The sequence below is a fragment of the Salarias fasciatus genome, chromosome 18, assembly GCF_902148845.1.
Source record: "Salarias fasciatus chromosome 18, fSalaFa1.1, whole genome shotgun sequence".
In the NCBI taxonomy this organism is placed as follows: domain Eukaryota; kingdom Metazoa; phylum Chordata; class Actinopteri; order Blenniiformes; family Blenniidae; genus Salarias; species Salarias fasciatus.
The window spans coordinates 25,143,886-25,158,884 of record NC_043762.1 but is presented as its reverse complement, the minus strand read 5'-3'; the positions used below and the strand labels follow the sequence as shown (position 1 = coordinate 25,158,884).

General features: G+C 49.0%; 2 protein-coding genes across 2 annotated transcripts; one reads left to right on the top strand and one right to left on the bottom strand.

The window, feature by feature from the left end:
- The first annotated feature begins 2,948 nt into the window (after nt 1-2,948).
- bfsp2 (beaded filament structural protein 2, phakinin) lies at nt 2,949-7,745 on the top strand. Its single transcript, XM_030114274.1, has 7 exons — nt 2,949-3,392; nt 4,238-4,320; nt 5,763-5,919; nt 6,009-6,170; nt 6,244-6,372; nt 6,444-6,685; nt 7,526-7,745. Exons 1-7 carry the CDS (start codon nt 2,949-2,951, stop codon nt 7,644-7,646), a joined length of 1,338 nt encoding a protein of 445 aa, XP_029970134.1. The 3' UTR covers nt 7,647-7,745.
- An 82-nt stretch (nt 7,746-7,827) lies between these two features.
- Nucleotides 7,828-14,532, bottom strand: klhl18 (kelch-like family member 18). Its single transcript, XM_030114271.1, has 10 exons — nt 14,381-14,532; nt 13,430-13,560; nt 13,084-13,224; nt 12,782-12,980; nt 12,000-12,160; nt 11,779-11,915; nt 11,482-11,704; nt 11,283-11,387; nt 10,423-10,534; nt 7,828-10,349 (listed from the first exon to the last, which is right to left on the bottom strand). The coding sequence occupies exons 1-10, from the start codon at nt 14,507-14,509 to the stop codon at nt 9,963-9,965; spliced, it is 1,725 nt and encodes a 574-aa protein (XP_029970131.1). The 5' UTR covers nt 14,510-14,532; the 3' UTR covers nt 7,828-9,962.
- Between the last annotated feature and the right edge of the window lie 467 nt (nt 14,533-14,999).

The following is a 14,999-nucleotide window of genomic DNA, read 5'->3' as shown; positions in this document are numbered from 1 at the left end:
TCTTACCTGCTTGTGAGCTTCCAACTCAGGTATTTCTGACATCAGTTTTTCCTTCAGTCTTGTGGAGTTGACAGCAGGTGCATCAACACCCAGCTCTTCCAGGCGCTGGGCATACAGGTGAACTATGTCTGCAAGTCGGAAGACTACAGGACCCTTACCAGATCTGAAGGTTTTCAATACATATGTGACTAGCTCAGAGAATGCCTGTGGGTGGGCATCCTCTTTGGATGCATGTTCCTGTTCCAGTCTCTTGGTGGCTCTGAGGTATGACCTCTCTCTATTTTACAAGTGTTGTTGAACATAAGGCAACAACTTTGGTGATACTGACAGCATTTAGGACACGAAAGTCATTATTTAGCTTCACCAAACAAATTATTCAGCTGATACTGAACCCCATGCTGAGTTTTACAGCAGCTGTGTCATCAGTGTGCCCTGGCTGTGCTTTGGCATCCGCTCTGTTAACACCCCCACATCCACCAACCACCACCACAACCCCACCTCACCCCCCGCCCCCGACAACCACCACCATGCACACACTGCATCATGTCATGTCCAGTTTGGAAGCCTTGTACAGAAAGATGCTGCACATACTAAGGTGGACCTCTAATTTAACAGAATATTAGGATTAGAGATAGATACAGATATATGGTTCAAGGAAGCCTGTGAGTAACTCCATGGGTCCAAATTGGATTCTACATAGTGATAAATGTACAGTTTGACACCAAAATCATTCAAATAGGATAGGTCTATGCAATTTTATTGCGAAATGCAATGCTACTGCATATTAAACGGTGGCCATCTTGAAAAATGGCCGGCATCATGAAATTTTAGGTGGCTAACGGGTTTTGTCAAAAAAGGAATGCCTAAGGAGCATGTGTGCCAATTGTGGTGCTTGTTTCCACAAGTGAACGATTATTGCAGTTATCTGCCCCACTAATACCAAGAGGGCCAAATCTCACATTTTTTTCCCCGTCAGGTCCTATTTCTTAGAGGTGATACTATATCCTCATTCTGTCTAATCACTCATTTTTATTATTTTAACACTTTTTTATGTATTCCTTTCAGCTGAGTGATGGTTTCAAAGTGCTCTACGCTCCAGTGATGGAGCGATCACCCGATAGATCCCATTTCCTTGGCCGTGTTCACACAAACTATGTGAATTGTTTCCCAGGAGGTGATCGGGGCTGTGAGCCAGCTGAGGGCCGTTTGCTTCCATGAGGAGCTGCTGCCGTTTAACTTTTCAAATGCTGATAAAGACCTCACCCTATTGCTGTCAGATTTAGTTGAGAGAGATTTTAACTGAACGAGTGAGAAGAAGAATAGAGGAAGAGGCAGAGGAGGCACGCTATGCCTGAGGAGGCAGTAGCTCAGCCGAATACTCTTCACATGACTTATAATTATTTCAGTTCCTTTCATGCCTGATAGGTGGGCAGCCTATACAGGAAACTGACTGAATATTAGGTGGTGTGATCAATACCTACATTTACCCTCCACTACACCGCTGGCCACAACTCATGATCATATTCAGTCCATAGCTGAATTTGCTGCTTGTTAGCCTGCAGGTTAGCATGCACATGGTGACGTCTGGCACGACTACAGAACCATAACGATCGATAACTGTTCCTTTTAAAATAAAGATTAGTTTTGTTGAGTGCTGTCTGGATGTGATGACAAACTCTTTCGTGAAAAGGTGGAAGTTGAGTGAGGTCGCTGTGAAAAGAGTCTATTTGCTTTGATCATGGTGTCGTCATTCGACTGACGAGGCGTGATTCATCAAGTAATATCAACAATGTCATCAAAGATCCAGAGCTACAAGGTGGCGCGCCTCACTGAGACATCCCCAGGTCAATTCTTTCCTTTGGAGCTTCTGTGCGGTTTGCATGTTCTCCCTGTGCATGTGTGGGTTTCCCCTCAGTGCTCTGGTTTTCTTTGAAAGTCCAAAAATGTGTGCTAAAAAATCCACAATAAGTTTTATGCTGGTTTGATAACAATATTAATTTGTCATGTAATTCCAGCAGGAAGGCAACTGATTGGCTCCAAATGAAATCAGCAATAACCCCAAACATATATTAAAAAGCAGTCCGTTTAGATAAAAATGAAAACTAAGAATAATCTGCAGCAAACTACAGCTAGAGAAAGTCTGTGCTTTCTTCTCCAAATTGTTTTAAACATCCGTGAGTGGAGACGACTCAACCCAGTAAGACTAGTCTAGCAGAGTTTATGTAACTAAATGCATAATAAATTTGCTGTAAAGCCACAATCTTGATGCTGTCAATCAATCTGGTGTCAGCCAATCAGAAGCAAGCTTGAAATACTTCCAGCTGTGCTGTGCAGTGATTGGTGATGGAGGACAGGGGAGGGGGCTGAGCACAGAAACTCACTCCATTAAAGGCCTTGATTTGATACAGCACAACGAAAAGGAAGCTGATCAGGTGCAAAGAAGGGTTTGTGCTTAAGTCTGAAAGGTGATTTAACCCTCTAGAATTTATGATTCAGAACACTTCTGACACCCGTCCATAAAGAACTTCTCTCTGTTAGTGTGTATTTGAAGTGAGTAGTGGAGTTGGAACAGGGTTTTCTAAATGTAAAACAGTTATATGTCTCATAGTTCCCTTCAGAAGTGAAATGAACGAACCTTGGCAGTGACATACCGATCAGGGTTTGTGTGAGCAGCCTGCTGTGTGTGATCACTGGAGTGTGTGTCGTGTGTATTCAGCGTGCGTGTAGCGGTGTGTGTGCAGGTCACCTGTTTCACGACTCTTCCTGACCGCTCTCCCTGCTGTCTCTGCTGATGCAGCTCAATAACACTCAGTGTTTCCAGCAGGACAAAGACTTGGGACACAAACGGCGCCTGAACAAAGGCGGCCATGTTTCCAGAACTCTGCCCTCCCATAAAGCCCGGCGGTGAGCAGCTCTGAGCGGTTTGACACTGGGACCTGCTGAGCGTCATGCCTCTGCCCCGACGCCGCTCCTCCTTCCTGGGACAGACGTCCACCGAGCGCCCGCCGTCCACCTCGTGTGGGAGGATGGGCGCGGCCGGCACCACCGCCCCCCGCGGCGTTTTCGTAGGCCCTGCCGTGCCGGCGGGGGTTTCCTCTGGACTGGGCACGCGGGTGTCCCGCAGGGCTCTGGGCATCAGCAGCGTGTTCCTGCAGGGGATGAGGAGCACGGCGGCCCCGGTGCTGCCCCGGGCCGGAGAGCGGGCGGCGGCTCACGGGGCGACGGCGGCCGGACTCAACAGCTGCCTGATGGAGTACAGAGACAAAGTGAGAGCCCTGGAGCAGCTGAACCAGCAGCTGGAGGAGCAGATCCGACTGTGCCTGGACCGCAAGGCCTCCAGTGCCGGAGCCTGGGGGCCCCTCAGGAAGGAGTGGGAGGAGGTGTACAGACAGGTGAGGAGGTGGGAGGAGCAGTGAGGGATGATCAATCCATCCATCTCCTGTGACAGCTCAGTGCGAATCAGTCCCAGCAGGGGGCGACGGCAGGGAGCAGCAGACTGGAAAAACGAAGGCCTCATTTAAAAGACGTTTCGACTCACACTAATCATTTTTAGGTTTTTATTTGAGAAAAGCTTCATATTTTCTCAGAAATGTTTTGAAAATGTCAGTTTCCAAAGAAATGGCAGAAAAGCTAAAACAATGTAGTTTCCTTGTTGGGCCACTAGTGGTTGCTGATTTTTGCTTTTGTAACAAAATCACAGGCACAGAGAGAACATTACAATATAAATATTAACAATGGGGAGTACACGGACGTTCATAAGGACAGAAGACCGAGTTGGATCGTTATACTGAATGGCTCTCAACTCTAAAACTACCGAGTCCAGGGGAATATGGACTGGAAGTCATGACGCTCTGGAGGAAAACATCGTTGCGGTTGTCCATCTGCTGATGCGTGTGTAGAGGAACTGTTCACCACAGCCATGATACCAAAGCACTGTGGCAGCGTTTCTGCTGTCTACAAGGAGACGGAGGCCAGGCCTTCTCAGAAAGTTACATTTTCAAACATTTATACTGAGATGGACTTGGATCATGTTCTCGAAGTTCCTCGATAGGAACCTTTTTCCAAAAGTTGCATTTTCAGTTGCTCTGACCACCACTATCATGTGTGTGAATCACCTTTGAGGAGTCAACCCCAAGACACACCTGAGACCGTCCACAGTTACCTGAGGAGTTGACACCAGAGCCACCAAACAGCAGGAGGCTCTGCTCTGAGCTCTGTCTTCCTGTGCTTTCCGCAGGTCAGTGAGGCCATCCTGGATAACGCCCGGCTGATGCTGCAGACTGAAAACGTACAGGCCAACGCAGAGGACTTCAAGGACAGGTAGAGCTCGAACACCTCCAGGCTGATTGATCATCAATCAGCTGAATGTGGGAACTTGAGAAGGTCAAACTTCCACACGTTCACATAGCTGATGCCTTTATCTGAACCAAGCTTACAAGAAACAAACTTATTTTAAATAATTTAACTAATATATACATCATATTATCTCAGCTCACTGCTGCCTTTCACAGCAGTCAGTCAACCATAGATGAATCTAAACAAAGAAAGATTTCGTGGGATAATAGAGAGTTTCATTCATTGTGGTTGTTCTAATCTGACTTTACTGCCAACCTTGATGAGTTTGATATGAGAGGAGAAATCAGCAAACAAGCAACAAACATGACTAAAACAGCTGAAACAGCACAGTGCACATCGGTGTTTATGTAGGCTGAGCTGTAGAGGTAACATGAGGACAAACGCACTGGGACACCACATAGTCTGATGTTCACGATAAGAAGAGTTGAGCATCATCAGCAAAGCAGCGGGGAAGAAAATGTGACAGCAACAAGTGAGCGTTTAAAAGAGCAACGCTTGACTAATTACGGAGCGGACTGATGCTGCCACAAACCCTCCCATGCTATGACCTCTTTTTACCTAGTGTGTTTGGCTTTTTTTGGCCTGACCTAGAAAAATGAACCTTTATTGGGCCGATGGGTTTGATTAGCTCCTGCTCTGGTTGTCTACCACAGTCCAAAAAAACCAAACGTGTAAGTGAACTTAACTGGTGACCCCGATTTGCCTCTAGCTGTGACTGTGGGTGTGTGTGGTTGTCTGTTTCTCCGCTCTGTGACGGACTGGCGATCAGTCCAGGGTGCATCCTGCCCTCGTGAGGAGAAGCTGGAGTACTGTCTTATCCTGTCCTCAGAGAAGTGGCATTTTTTCTAATGGAGGAATATGAATTTCATACCATGTCTTTTTCTCTTTGAGGAGGAGAAGGTGTTTTTAAAACTCTCCTGGAGGAGGAGGTGTGGATGTATATCGTTCTCCCAGCAGGAGGAGCAGCTGTGTGAGCACGAGGCCATCCCTGTAGGAGGAGAGTGAGGAGTGATGCATGACTCCTGCAGGTCATAGGGATGAGTGTGGTTCTCCCTGGAGGATTACAGAGTGGAGAAACATGTGGTTCCTCCTGCAGGAGGATGAAGTCATGTTTAGGCTGTTTCCTTTGCAGCAGGAGGAGGCGTAGTGACATGTGGCTCCACCTGCAGGGGGAGGAGGTCTAGTGGTGCATGTTTCCCTTTGGAAGGTCTGTTTATGAGTGATACCACAGTAGAGAGAGCACTTCAGCCTTTGTTCTAAGATTTGATGTCTGGGACTTATCTAACGTGGTAAAATGGTCCAATGCTGACAGTCTTTCATGCAAGAAGCACACTGTTGAAATTTAAAAACATGGTTACTTTAAAATTTAAGAGCTGAGGCACAACTTTACTTACGTCTCCCTGCAGGTATGAGAACGAGCAGCCCTTCAGGAGGGCGGTGGAGGAGGAGATCAGCTCTCTCTACAGAGTGATCGATGAGGCCAACCTGACCAAGGCGGAGCTGGAGGATCAGATGGAGAACATGAGAGCTGAGCTGCGCAGCCTGGAACAAAACCACGAGCAGGTCTCATCAGGCCGCGTCGTCTAACAGCCAAAGGTCAGCTGAGTTCTGAGTGAAGTCCTGCAGGGCTGAAGCACCGTCTCCTCCTGCAGGACGTGCGGGTCCTTTACAACCAGATGGCGGGACGCGAGGTGGACGAACCCGACGCCCCCATCGAGACCAGTCTGGACCAGATCCTGGCCTACATCCGGAGCCACTGGGAGAAGGTGATGGAGAGGAGCCGCGCCGAGACCGACAGCTACCTGGAGTGCAAGGTGAGGTCTGCGTCCCGCTCAGCTGTGCCCACGGTCCGTTCTGCTGGAGCGTCTGAACGCCGACTGTCTGCAGGAGGCGCAGTGTGTGAGCAGAAGGCTGAGTCCTGAGGAGGAGCAGGTGGAGGCGCTGAAGTCCGAGTGCAGCGACACGGGCTGCAAGATCCAGAGGCTGCAGGCTGACACCGAGTCCATCAGAGCCCTGGTGAGATGCGCGTGGAAGGTTTGGCGAGCGGCTTGGTTTCTATGAGCCTCTAACGTGACGTCGTCCCGCAGAAACGCGGTCTGGAGAACTCGCTGGGCGACGCCCGCCACTGGCACGACATGGAGCTGCAGAACCTGGGCTCGGTGGTGGCCAAGCTGGAGGCGGAGCTGGCCGACGTGAGGGGCGAGATCGAGCAGCAGCGGCGGGACTACGACACGCTGCTCAGCAACAAGCAGCGGCTGGAGCAGGAGATCAGCATGTACCACGGCATCCTGGACGGCGAGGAGAGCCGCTTCCAGCCCGCCGAGACGCCGTGAGTCACCCAGCGAGTCTGGTTTCATCAGTAACAAGAAATATGGTGAACAGGGACTCTGCCGCCCCCCAGTGGTCATTGTAATGATGACAGCAGCAGTGCTGGCACACAGGAGACAGGATTTGAAATGATTTATGAATAGAACACCACTGAGATCTCATGTGTGCAAGTGGTTGGAAAGGTTAAAAATAAATTAAACGACATCTAAATGATATTAAAGAAAAAAAAATCTGTGCGTTACTTTGACGGGCCCTCAAGTTTTCGATGAGAAATCCTGAATCTCATGAAAATTATTTATTTTTTGCTTTGTTACACCCAAAATAGTCACATTTTTCAATGGATTGACTATTATATCATTAGTTGTGTCGAGCATCTTGACAAGTACAGCTGGTAACTACATCACAAAATTAGTGAAAAAACAAAGACGGTTCGTGAAAATATTTACTTCAATGAACTTGAAATTTAGAAAAATGTAATCAACAACTTCGAGACAGATTAGGAGAGAAAAGTGGTGCAGAGCAACAGTAGCTCTGGAAAATTGTGCACAAACAATCTTTTTTTTGTTAGATAATTCTTATTGAGCAAAACTCAAGGCAAGTTAAGCCTTTAAAAAAAAAAGGTCCTTTGGGGAAAGTCAGGCAGAATCCTGAATGCTGTTATAATTACCCTCATTATGAAAGCCTGGAGCTCATATCACTTTCTCAGTAGTTTCCAGGGTTCATATGAGAAGATAAGAGGTGGAGGTGGAGCCCTCCACCCATCACTGGTAGAAACGCTCCTGTCTGTGAAGGATTAGAATAAACACAACATTGTGGCTGACTGATCGTCCTCCCTGTGCAGATGTTCAAATGTGCCTGAGGTCGGTGCTGTAGCTCCTGCTGCTCCTGTGGCACCAGCAGCTCCTGCTGCTCCAGAGCCCCAGCCTGAGGCTCCAGGCCCCTCCAGCCCTCCAGGACAGTGACCTCTGGTGGAGGCTCTGACGCAGACTGACGGCTTCTGTGGACGTTTCCCACCAGAGTTCACAAACCAGGGTGACTTTACAGCGATGTGACATGGGATGTTTTGGGACTGTATGAATAAAACTGAATGACAGTGAATCTGATGGAGCTTTCTGATTGAATAAAAGACACGGCAGGTTTTACAAACTTCCTCTTTATTGGTCCACAAAGAAGAAAAACAAATAAATCATAAATTAATCCATAAAAATAAAAGGTATCGATCACAGACGACGACCGAGGCTTCGATCTGCGACACCATCCAACGTAAACACACATCTGATTTATTTTGATATTTTTAAAAGTCTCTTTTGGAGCTTTCAACCGGCTCTCATCGACCTGCCGTGGAAGAGCGTGTGATCGGCCGAAAGCTCTGGAAAAGTTTCTCATCAGGTTTCTGAGGCGAGCTGAAGGAAACAGCAGCAAACCGGAGCCGGACGACTAAAGAAAAAACAAACACAGCCCCAAGTGTTCATTCCACAGCACTCCGAGGAGGTTTTTAGGCCTTTCATGGCTGGAAAACAACATCGCTCAACTCCAACTAAAATGAAATGAAAGGGAACTGATGGGAACAGGATTTTTTATAAAATGTGTTTTGGTGTGAATCATCAGTTCTGACTGAAAACAGCTGAGGCCGCTACCCTAACTGTACTCAAAAAAATCCATCAATCACAGCACAGAAAACTGTTCACTGTGCAGGCTTTACTGATGACATACTGATTGTGGACTGTTCTCTTACTGAACTGTGGTCGTTTTATTTGTTTACTGCATGATTTCACATTCTGTCCAAACTGGAGCATCAGGAGTCAAAAGCAGTTTCCTGTCCTGAAATGACACAGAGCAATGCAACTTATCACAGAAAATAACGATCCTAATCTCTGAAAACTGGGCCGAGAAAGAATAAATCAACATGTTTTTGCCTGCATCAACTCCTTAATGGTTTTATTTTATTGTAAAATTGTCTTGAAAACAAATTCAACATGATGAAGTTTTAACACGAAGGTTGACATTCACCATCGTCATTCACACAAAGACTAAAAAGTAGTAATTATGGAAGAAACAAAACGGATGTATCTTTTTGAAAGCGTACAGCAGATTGTTCTCGTGAAAGAAACCGTTTCCATTCAGGCTGAGTCACGTCAGCAGGTCTCAGTGTGTGTTCGTCTAGTTTCCAGCTCAAATAGCTTATTGTGCTCAAAATAAGCAAAATTTGAGACGTGCTGAATTCTGATTATTGATATATCTTCAAGAAAAAATTCCAATAAATAAGCCAAAAGAGGGCCAACTTCTTATGAGAAACTTATTCTTATGAGAATAACTGAATTATTGGCCTTCTTCAGAGATTAAATAATAATCAAACAAAATCGATCTCATCTGCGTTGCCTAATGCTCCATGAAATGATCGTCTTGTTGTCAAAATGATGGTTTCAGATCTTAGATATTAGCAAAGAGCCAGAAATCTCTCAGCAGTTTGATCCAAGTGTTCAGAAGCTGAATGAAACACCGGCCTGCTGTCAGCCGGGAGACACAGCTGAGGGACGGGAACAAGGCACCGGGTGGACGAGACGCACCGGCCTGGATAAACGTGAAGCAAAACCTGCGAGGAGCCGAAATCTGCCACTGCAAACCTCTTCCGGACGGATTAAACTTCACTGTGTCACTGATTCATTAAGTTACATAATTGGATCATTAGATTTTATATGTGAGGACGTGTTGAACAAACCATCTGAGCCTCTTCACATCTCTTCAGACTGTACATCTCCCATAATCAAAGCGGGGAACACTTGGGGCCGAGAGCGTCTGCTCCGACTTCCCTCCATCAGGAAAGGCTCAGCTGAGGCTCTGCAGGTCTTTACTCTGCCTCCCATGTTTCAGTGGTTTCAAATCACTTGTTCCCTGCGTCTGTCGTCTTCTTCAGGCGTCCGTGGCGCCGCCGGTCGGATCCCAGAGGATCAGAAACACAGTGAGCCGGGTCCCAGAAAGCGGATCGGAGTGGTGGTTCTGTTTCAAGTCAGCAGCTTCGTTTGGGAGAAAGTCACTTCCTGTTGGTCGTTTCAATCAAGTAGAAAAATCAAAAATAACAGTCCGCACGCGCACTAGCAGCGCCATGCTAGCAGCTAGCCTCTACGGCGCAGCTCTACAATGTACCCAGAAACCCGCGGGCCCGAGGAGGCCCGGGCGAGTCCGCCGTACCGATAAAGCTCAGAGGACGCCGCCGGGGGGCGCCGGTGCCCGCTCGCGGCCGTCAGCAGGGTGTGGATCCTCAGCCGCGATCGGACGGCTTAGGCGGGCTGCAGCGGGATGCAGCCGACGCCCACGCCGCCCTCGTGACTCACCATCTGCACCATGAACGTCCAGCGGTTGGTGTCGGGGTTGTACATCTCCACCGAGCTGAGGTTGGACTGTCCGTCGTACCCGCCGACCGCGTACAGGCGGCCCGACGTGGACACCAGCGACACCCTGCTGCGCCGCGTGTTCATGGCCACCAGGAGGCTCCACTGGCCCGACGCCGAGCTGAACACCTCAGCGCCGCTCAGGAAGCCCGAGCCGTCGTAGCCGCCCGCCACGTACATGTGGCTGCCCAGAGCCGCCGCGCCGTGGCGGCACCGCTTGTTGAGCATGGCCGCCGCCGGGTGCCAGCGGTTGGTGTGGTGGTTGTAGTACTCCACCTGCAGGAAGCACAGTGTTAAAGGAGACGCCGACCCCGGCAGTCGCACTGCTTCTGAGCGCCGTCACACCCACCGTGTTGAAGATCTGCAGGCCGTCATGGCCGCCCGACACAAAGATCCGCCCGTCGAACACCGTCACGCCCGCGGCGCTGCGGCTGGCGCTCATCTCCGTCACCACCGTCCATCTGCGGAGCGGCACAGCCCATCACTACAAGCATCGCTGCATTGACTGTGGTCGAGGTGCATTTTGAGAAAAGTTGCATTTCCACAGAGACGAACATTTTAAAAAAAGTTCAACCTTGGAAGTTGTTCTCAAAAAGTTGCGTTTTCAGTGTAAACAGACCCCCGAAAAGCTATGAAAGTTTACCTTTTTCACTTGAAAACGTTATTCTCACTAAACTTAAAATCTGATGCTATGCAAAAAAGAAAATGGAATGTTAATATTTTGGTAAATTTTTGACCCATAAAAAAACTGATTTAGGGAAAAAAAAACCCGAACATTTCTTATGCAGAATAAATTATTAATTCTTAAATTTCCTGAATTAATAACAACATTAATGTATATTAATAAAGCTGACATTTTAAATGTAAATATTAAGTCTAATTTAAGGTTAAAATCCTCAAATTTTAAAGGAAATGTGTAGGTTTTGCTATAAAAGTTTAAGAGATTTATGCAGAAAAATTAGTAAAAAAAAATTAAATCTAAAAAAAAAAGTATTGGAAGTTATTTAATCGACATTTCTGTCTTTTAAGTAGTCATCATTTTTCGAAATATTTTTAATGCACGATTGTAGATATTTCCTATTAATATGATTCTTCTGATAACAGAGGGTGTTAAATGAAAGTGACAGCCGAGGCTGAGACGTCGTCAGTAAACTGTAACGGAGCCTTGAGTCGTGCCGCGGCGCCGTCCTGAACCATGGGGCAGCTCACCTGTCCGTCTCGGGGGAGTAACACTCCACTGAGTTCAGGGACGACTTCCCGTCGTAGCCGCCGCAGACGTAGATGTGTCCGTCGATCACCACGGTTCCCATGGCGCTGAAAACAGCAACACACTCCTCTTTAATGATTTACTCAGACTGATGTGAAACATACTGATGATTGCGTTTATTGGCTTTGTTGTCGTGGCAACCTGCGCTGACTGTTCATGCTGGACACTCGAGTCCAGTTGTCCGTCTCCGGGTTGTAAACCTCCACCGTGCTGAGCCGGGATTGGCCGTCGTATCCGCCGATGGCGTAGAGCAGCCCGTTGACGACGGCCACGCCGACGCGGCTGCGAGCCGTCCTCATGGGCTGGCAGCGCTCCCAGAAGTTCCCGATGGGGTCGAACACCTCCACCAGGTTTAGAGAGTCTCCTGCAGGACGAAAGGACAGGCTCCGTCAGCGGCGTCCTCCACCCGGGCTCTGAGGCAGCGGGCGGGCGCCGTACCCGAGCTGTTCAGGCCTCCCACGGCGTAGATGAGGCCCGTGATGGACGTGCAGCACCTCTGTCGGGTTTTGAAGGCGGCCAGGTGAGGTCTTCGGTCGGGCATCAGGTGGAAGTCTTTGGCTTCGTCCAGCAGGTCTCTGACGGGGGGTTAGAGGTCGCGTTGACGTGAGCAGAAGCCTGAACGGTCGGGCTCGGCGGCGGGCGGCTCTGCCGGATCTCACCTGCACTTGTGGCAGCAGCGCACCAGCTCGTCCTGCTGGACGCGATCCGACAGGAACTGGGGTCGGCACAGAGGCAGGCGGATCTTGGACAGCAGCTCCGGGAGCAAGGTCTCTCTCCGGTCTCGGTCGTGGTAAACCCAGGCCAGCACCGCCTCAAACACCTGCAAACAGGTGAAGATCTTTAAAGGTACCGAGCATCACATGCATATCCAATGTTTATCAATGCGTTCTCAGCCTGAATGATAATTTCGTGCCTCAGCTCAGCGGAGAACAGAAGCATTTCGAAGTGGCTGCAGAGCTGCTGTGATCAGCACAGATAATCTCAGTATTTTAGAGTTGGAATCCCTCCAGGAGTGATTATCCACTCCATTAACTCCCATTGTTATGCGATGACACACATGCCTATTTACCCCCGAAACCAGACGACACTGATCAACTCGTCAAACTAGAAGTTTGTCTTAAAGACGTAAAGGTCTGGATGAGTCTCTCCCAAACACAGTTCAACTAATATCAAAATCTTCACTCATTCTCATCATTTCAACATATTTTGCTCAATATCTACCAAGAAACTTTTCCAAAGCATCAGTTGTTAACATACTCCTGGGAGTCGCTAGCCTTTCAGCTCATCAGAATGAGGAATGCTAACGAATAACGGTTCAATCATGAGCTGAAATATGATGCTTATGCTGCGATTCTGTGGTTTTCAAGCATGAACAGTAACGTAAAAACACACGAAGTGTGAGCGCCTCGTGCAGAAGGCCGGCCTCTCTCCAGCCTTTCACCTGCTCCTCCGCCTTCACGTTGAGCTCGTCGCAGCCGACCAGCTCCAGCACCTCCTCCGTCCTCAGGCCCAGGAACTCGTCGGACACCGACACCTCCACGAAGTGCTGGTGGAGGAAGCTGCTGGCCGAGTCGTACAGCGTCGTGCACATCATGGTCTCCGCGAACTGCCGCACGCCCAGACAGTTCTTGGGATGTAGCCTGAAGAACCACACAAGAGGCTGAAGGGGCCGTGTCCTGCGCTGCTTCTCGCCGTGCTGTGAGGATTGGGCGTGCACGTGAAGAGAGCGAGCGGCGCACTGACCTCTCCTGCAGGAAGGAGCAGCAGGCGTCCTTGACGTTCTGCAGCTGCAGGAAGCTGGAGCCGATCAGGAGGGACTGCACGTTCTGCTGGTCGATGGCCACGTGGCCGCTGTACGCAAAGTTAATCAGAGCCTCCAGAGCGCTGCAGGAGACACACACACACGCACACGCGTTAAACTGGACACACCGGGTTGACTGCACTGTTTCCTTGACTCTGACTGGTTCTGCGGCTTGCAGCAGCCAGAATCCGTTACACCAGTCTCGCCAGTTTTAAAGAGCGTGCTGACTGACCGGCGCTCAGCGCGGTTACCGTCTGGTACGGAGGAGTGTGTCCTGGTCGCGCTCACCTGGGGTCCATGCCCTGCATCAGGATCTCGTCCTGTTTACACTCCACCATGTCGTTGGTGAACATGGCGTGGAAGTACGGGATGGAGGCGGCCAGCACGATCCGATGGGCGCTGAACTTGTGATCCCCCACCTGCAGACAGGGGGACAAGGGGAGGTTAGAAAACAAAACCCGGCAGCAGAAGGAAACCAGACCAGACAGGAAAACATCAGGACTCCTGTGTTGTTCTAAGTTTAACAGTGAATACAGGAAGAAAGTTATGTTTGGAAACAGCGGCTGCTGGCAGGATGAGGCCCAACAACATAAACAGACACCTGGAGACATGACAAGCGCTCACACTCACGCTCATCTTTTACAAATACTGGCCGGGCTTCTGAGTGTGGAGTTTGCATGTTCTCTCTGTGTGCTTGTCCTATGATGGACTGGAGACCTGTCCTCCACCACCTCCATGACCTCTGAGCAGAGGTTCTCAGCTGTGGCTGGCAGGTTTAATATCTGCTGCAGATTCAGCAAACTGAATCCTGAGACATTAAGAGGATTGGAGCGACTCAGCTCAGAGGACAGAGAGTCTGAGTGATGCTGAGGGTGAGAGCGAACAGCTGATCAGACACGGCGCCGCTTCACCTCCCCTCTGCTCCGGTGCGATCAGGTTAATGATTGTTCCATTACCTGACTATCAACCAAACTGACATTTCCCTCTGACGTCAGGAACTTTAATAACCACGTGACCCCCCCTGATAGGCTGGTCAATGACCGTGGGCTTCATGGCGGGTCAAAGGTCCCCTCGTAACAGGACCGAACCCGCTCCCCCTCCCGGGGTTCGTCACGGTCTCGGTTAGTCCCGTCATATTCCGCGGTTAGCCTGTTAGCACGTCCGCTAGCGCCGTTAGCAGCTAGCTGTCAGCTAGCGGGCTAGCTCGCCGAAGCCCCCCCCGCGCGCCGCCGTCCTCACCTTGAGAGTAACGTCACACAGCTTCCCCTGGCGCCTGATCTCCTCCATGACCACATAGCCTCGCGACGGCAGGTCGTGCACCGAGAAGTGAACCAGATCCTCGAGCTCTTCGCAGAGAACGTCTCCCATCGTCAGCACGAGCGGCGGCGCAGCGCGGACTGACTGAGCCTCGTGGGCTACCGTACAACGACCGCAAAGAGGAATGAGCCCCGCGAGCCACCGTACACGGATCACTTCATGACTATGATTGGTACAATTTGCACAGAGTTGAACTTTTTGTGGCCAATTTTAAAGATGAATCATGGACTTCTCAGTTTTAGCCATTTTTTTTTCATCTTAGCTATTTTTGCCTCATTAGTTATTTATTTGTTTAAAGCCTCTCATAATGTTTAGAGCTATTGTAGATTGACCAACATTTTTTTCCTTTTAATTTTCAGTTTTTTCTTTAGTTTTCTCACAATTGGCCTTTTAATTTTTTCCATTTCCTCAAACTATATTAGTCCCTTTTTTATTTAATAGTTTTGTTTTTCTCAACACTCCCACATATTTAATTCCCTAGATTAAAAAAAAATCTGATGCATCATTTTTTATAAAGTGAAAACATATTAAAGAATTTAAT

Bases quoted from the DNA above. Each gene is read 5' to 3' on its own strand.
- bfsp2 (XM_030114274.1), top strand. From the start codon at position 2,949: ATGCCTCTGCCCCGACGCCGCTCCTCCTTCCTGGGACAGACGTCCACC. The intron at 4,321-5,762 runs GTAGAGCTCGAA...GTCTCCCTGCAG, and splicing joins GCAGAGGACTTCAAGGACAG to GTATGAGAACGAGCAGCCCT. The intron at 6,686-7,525 runs GTGAGTCACCCA...CTCCCTGTGCAG, and splicing joins TTCCAGCCCGCCGAGACGCC to ATGTTCAAATGTGCCTGAGG.
- klhl18 (XM_030114271.1), bottom strand. From the start codon at position 14,509: ATGGGAGACGTTCTCTGCGAAGAGCTCGAGGATCTGGTTCACTTCTCG. The intron at 11,388-11,481 runs GTTGCCACGACA...TGCTGTTTTCAG, and splicing joins AGCATGAACAGTCAGCGCAG to CGCCATGGGAACCGTGGTGA. The intron at 10,350-10,422 runs GTGGGTGTGACG...TGCTTCCTGCAG, and splicing joins GCCTGCAGATCTTCAACACG to GTGGAGTACTACAACCACCA.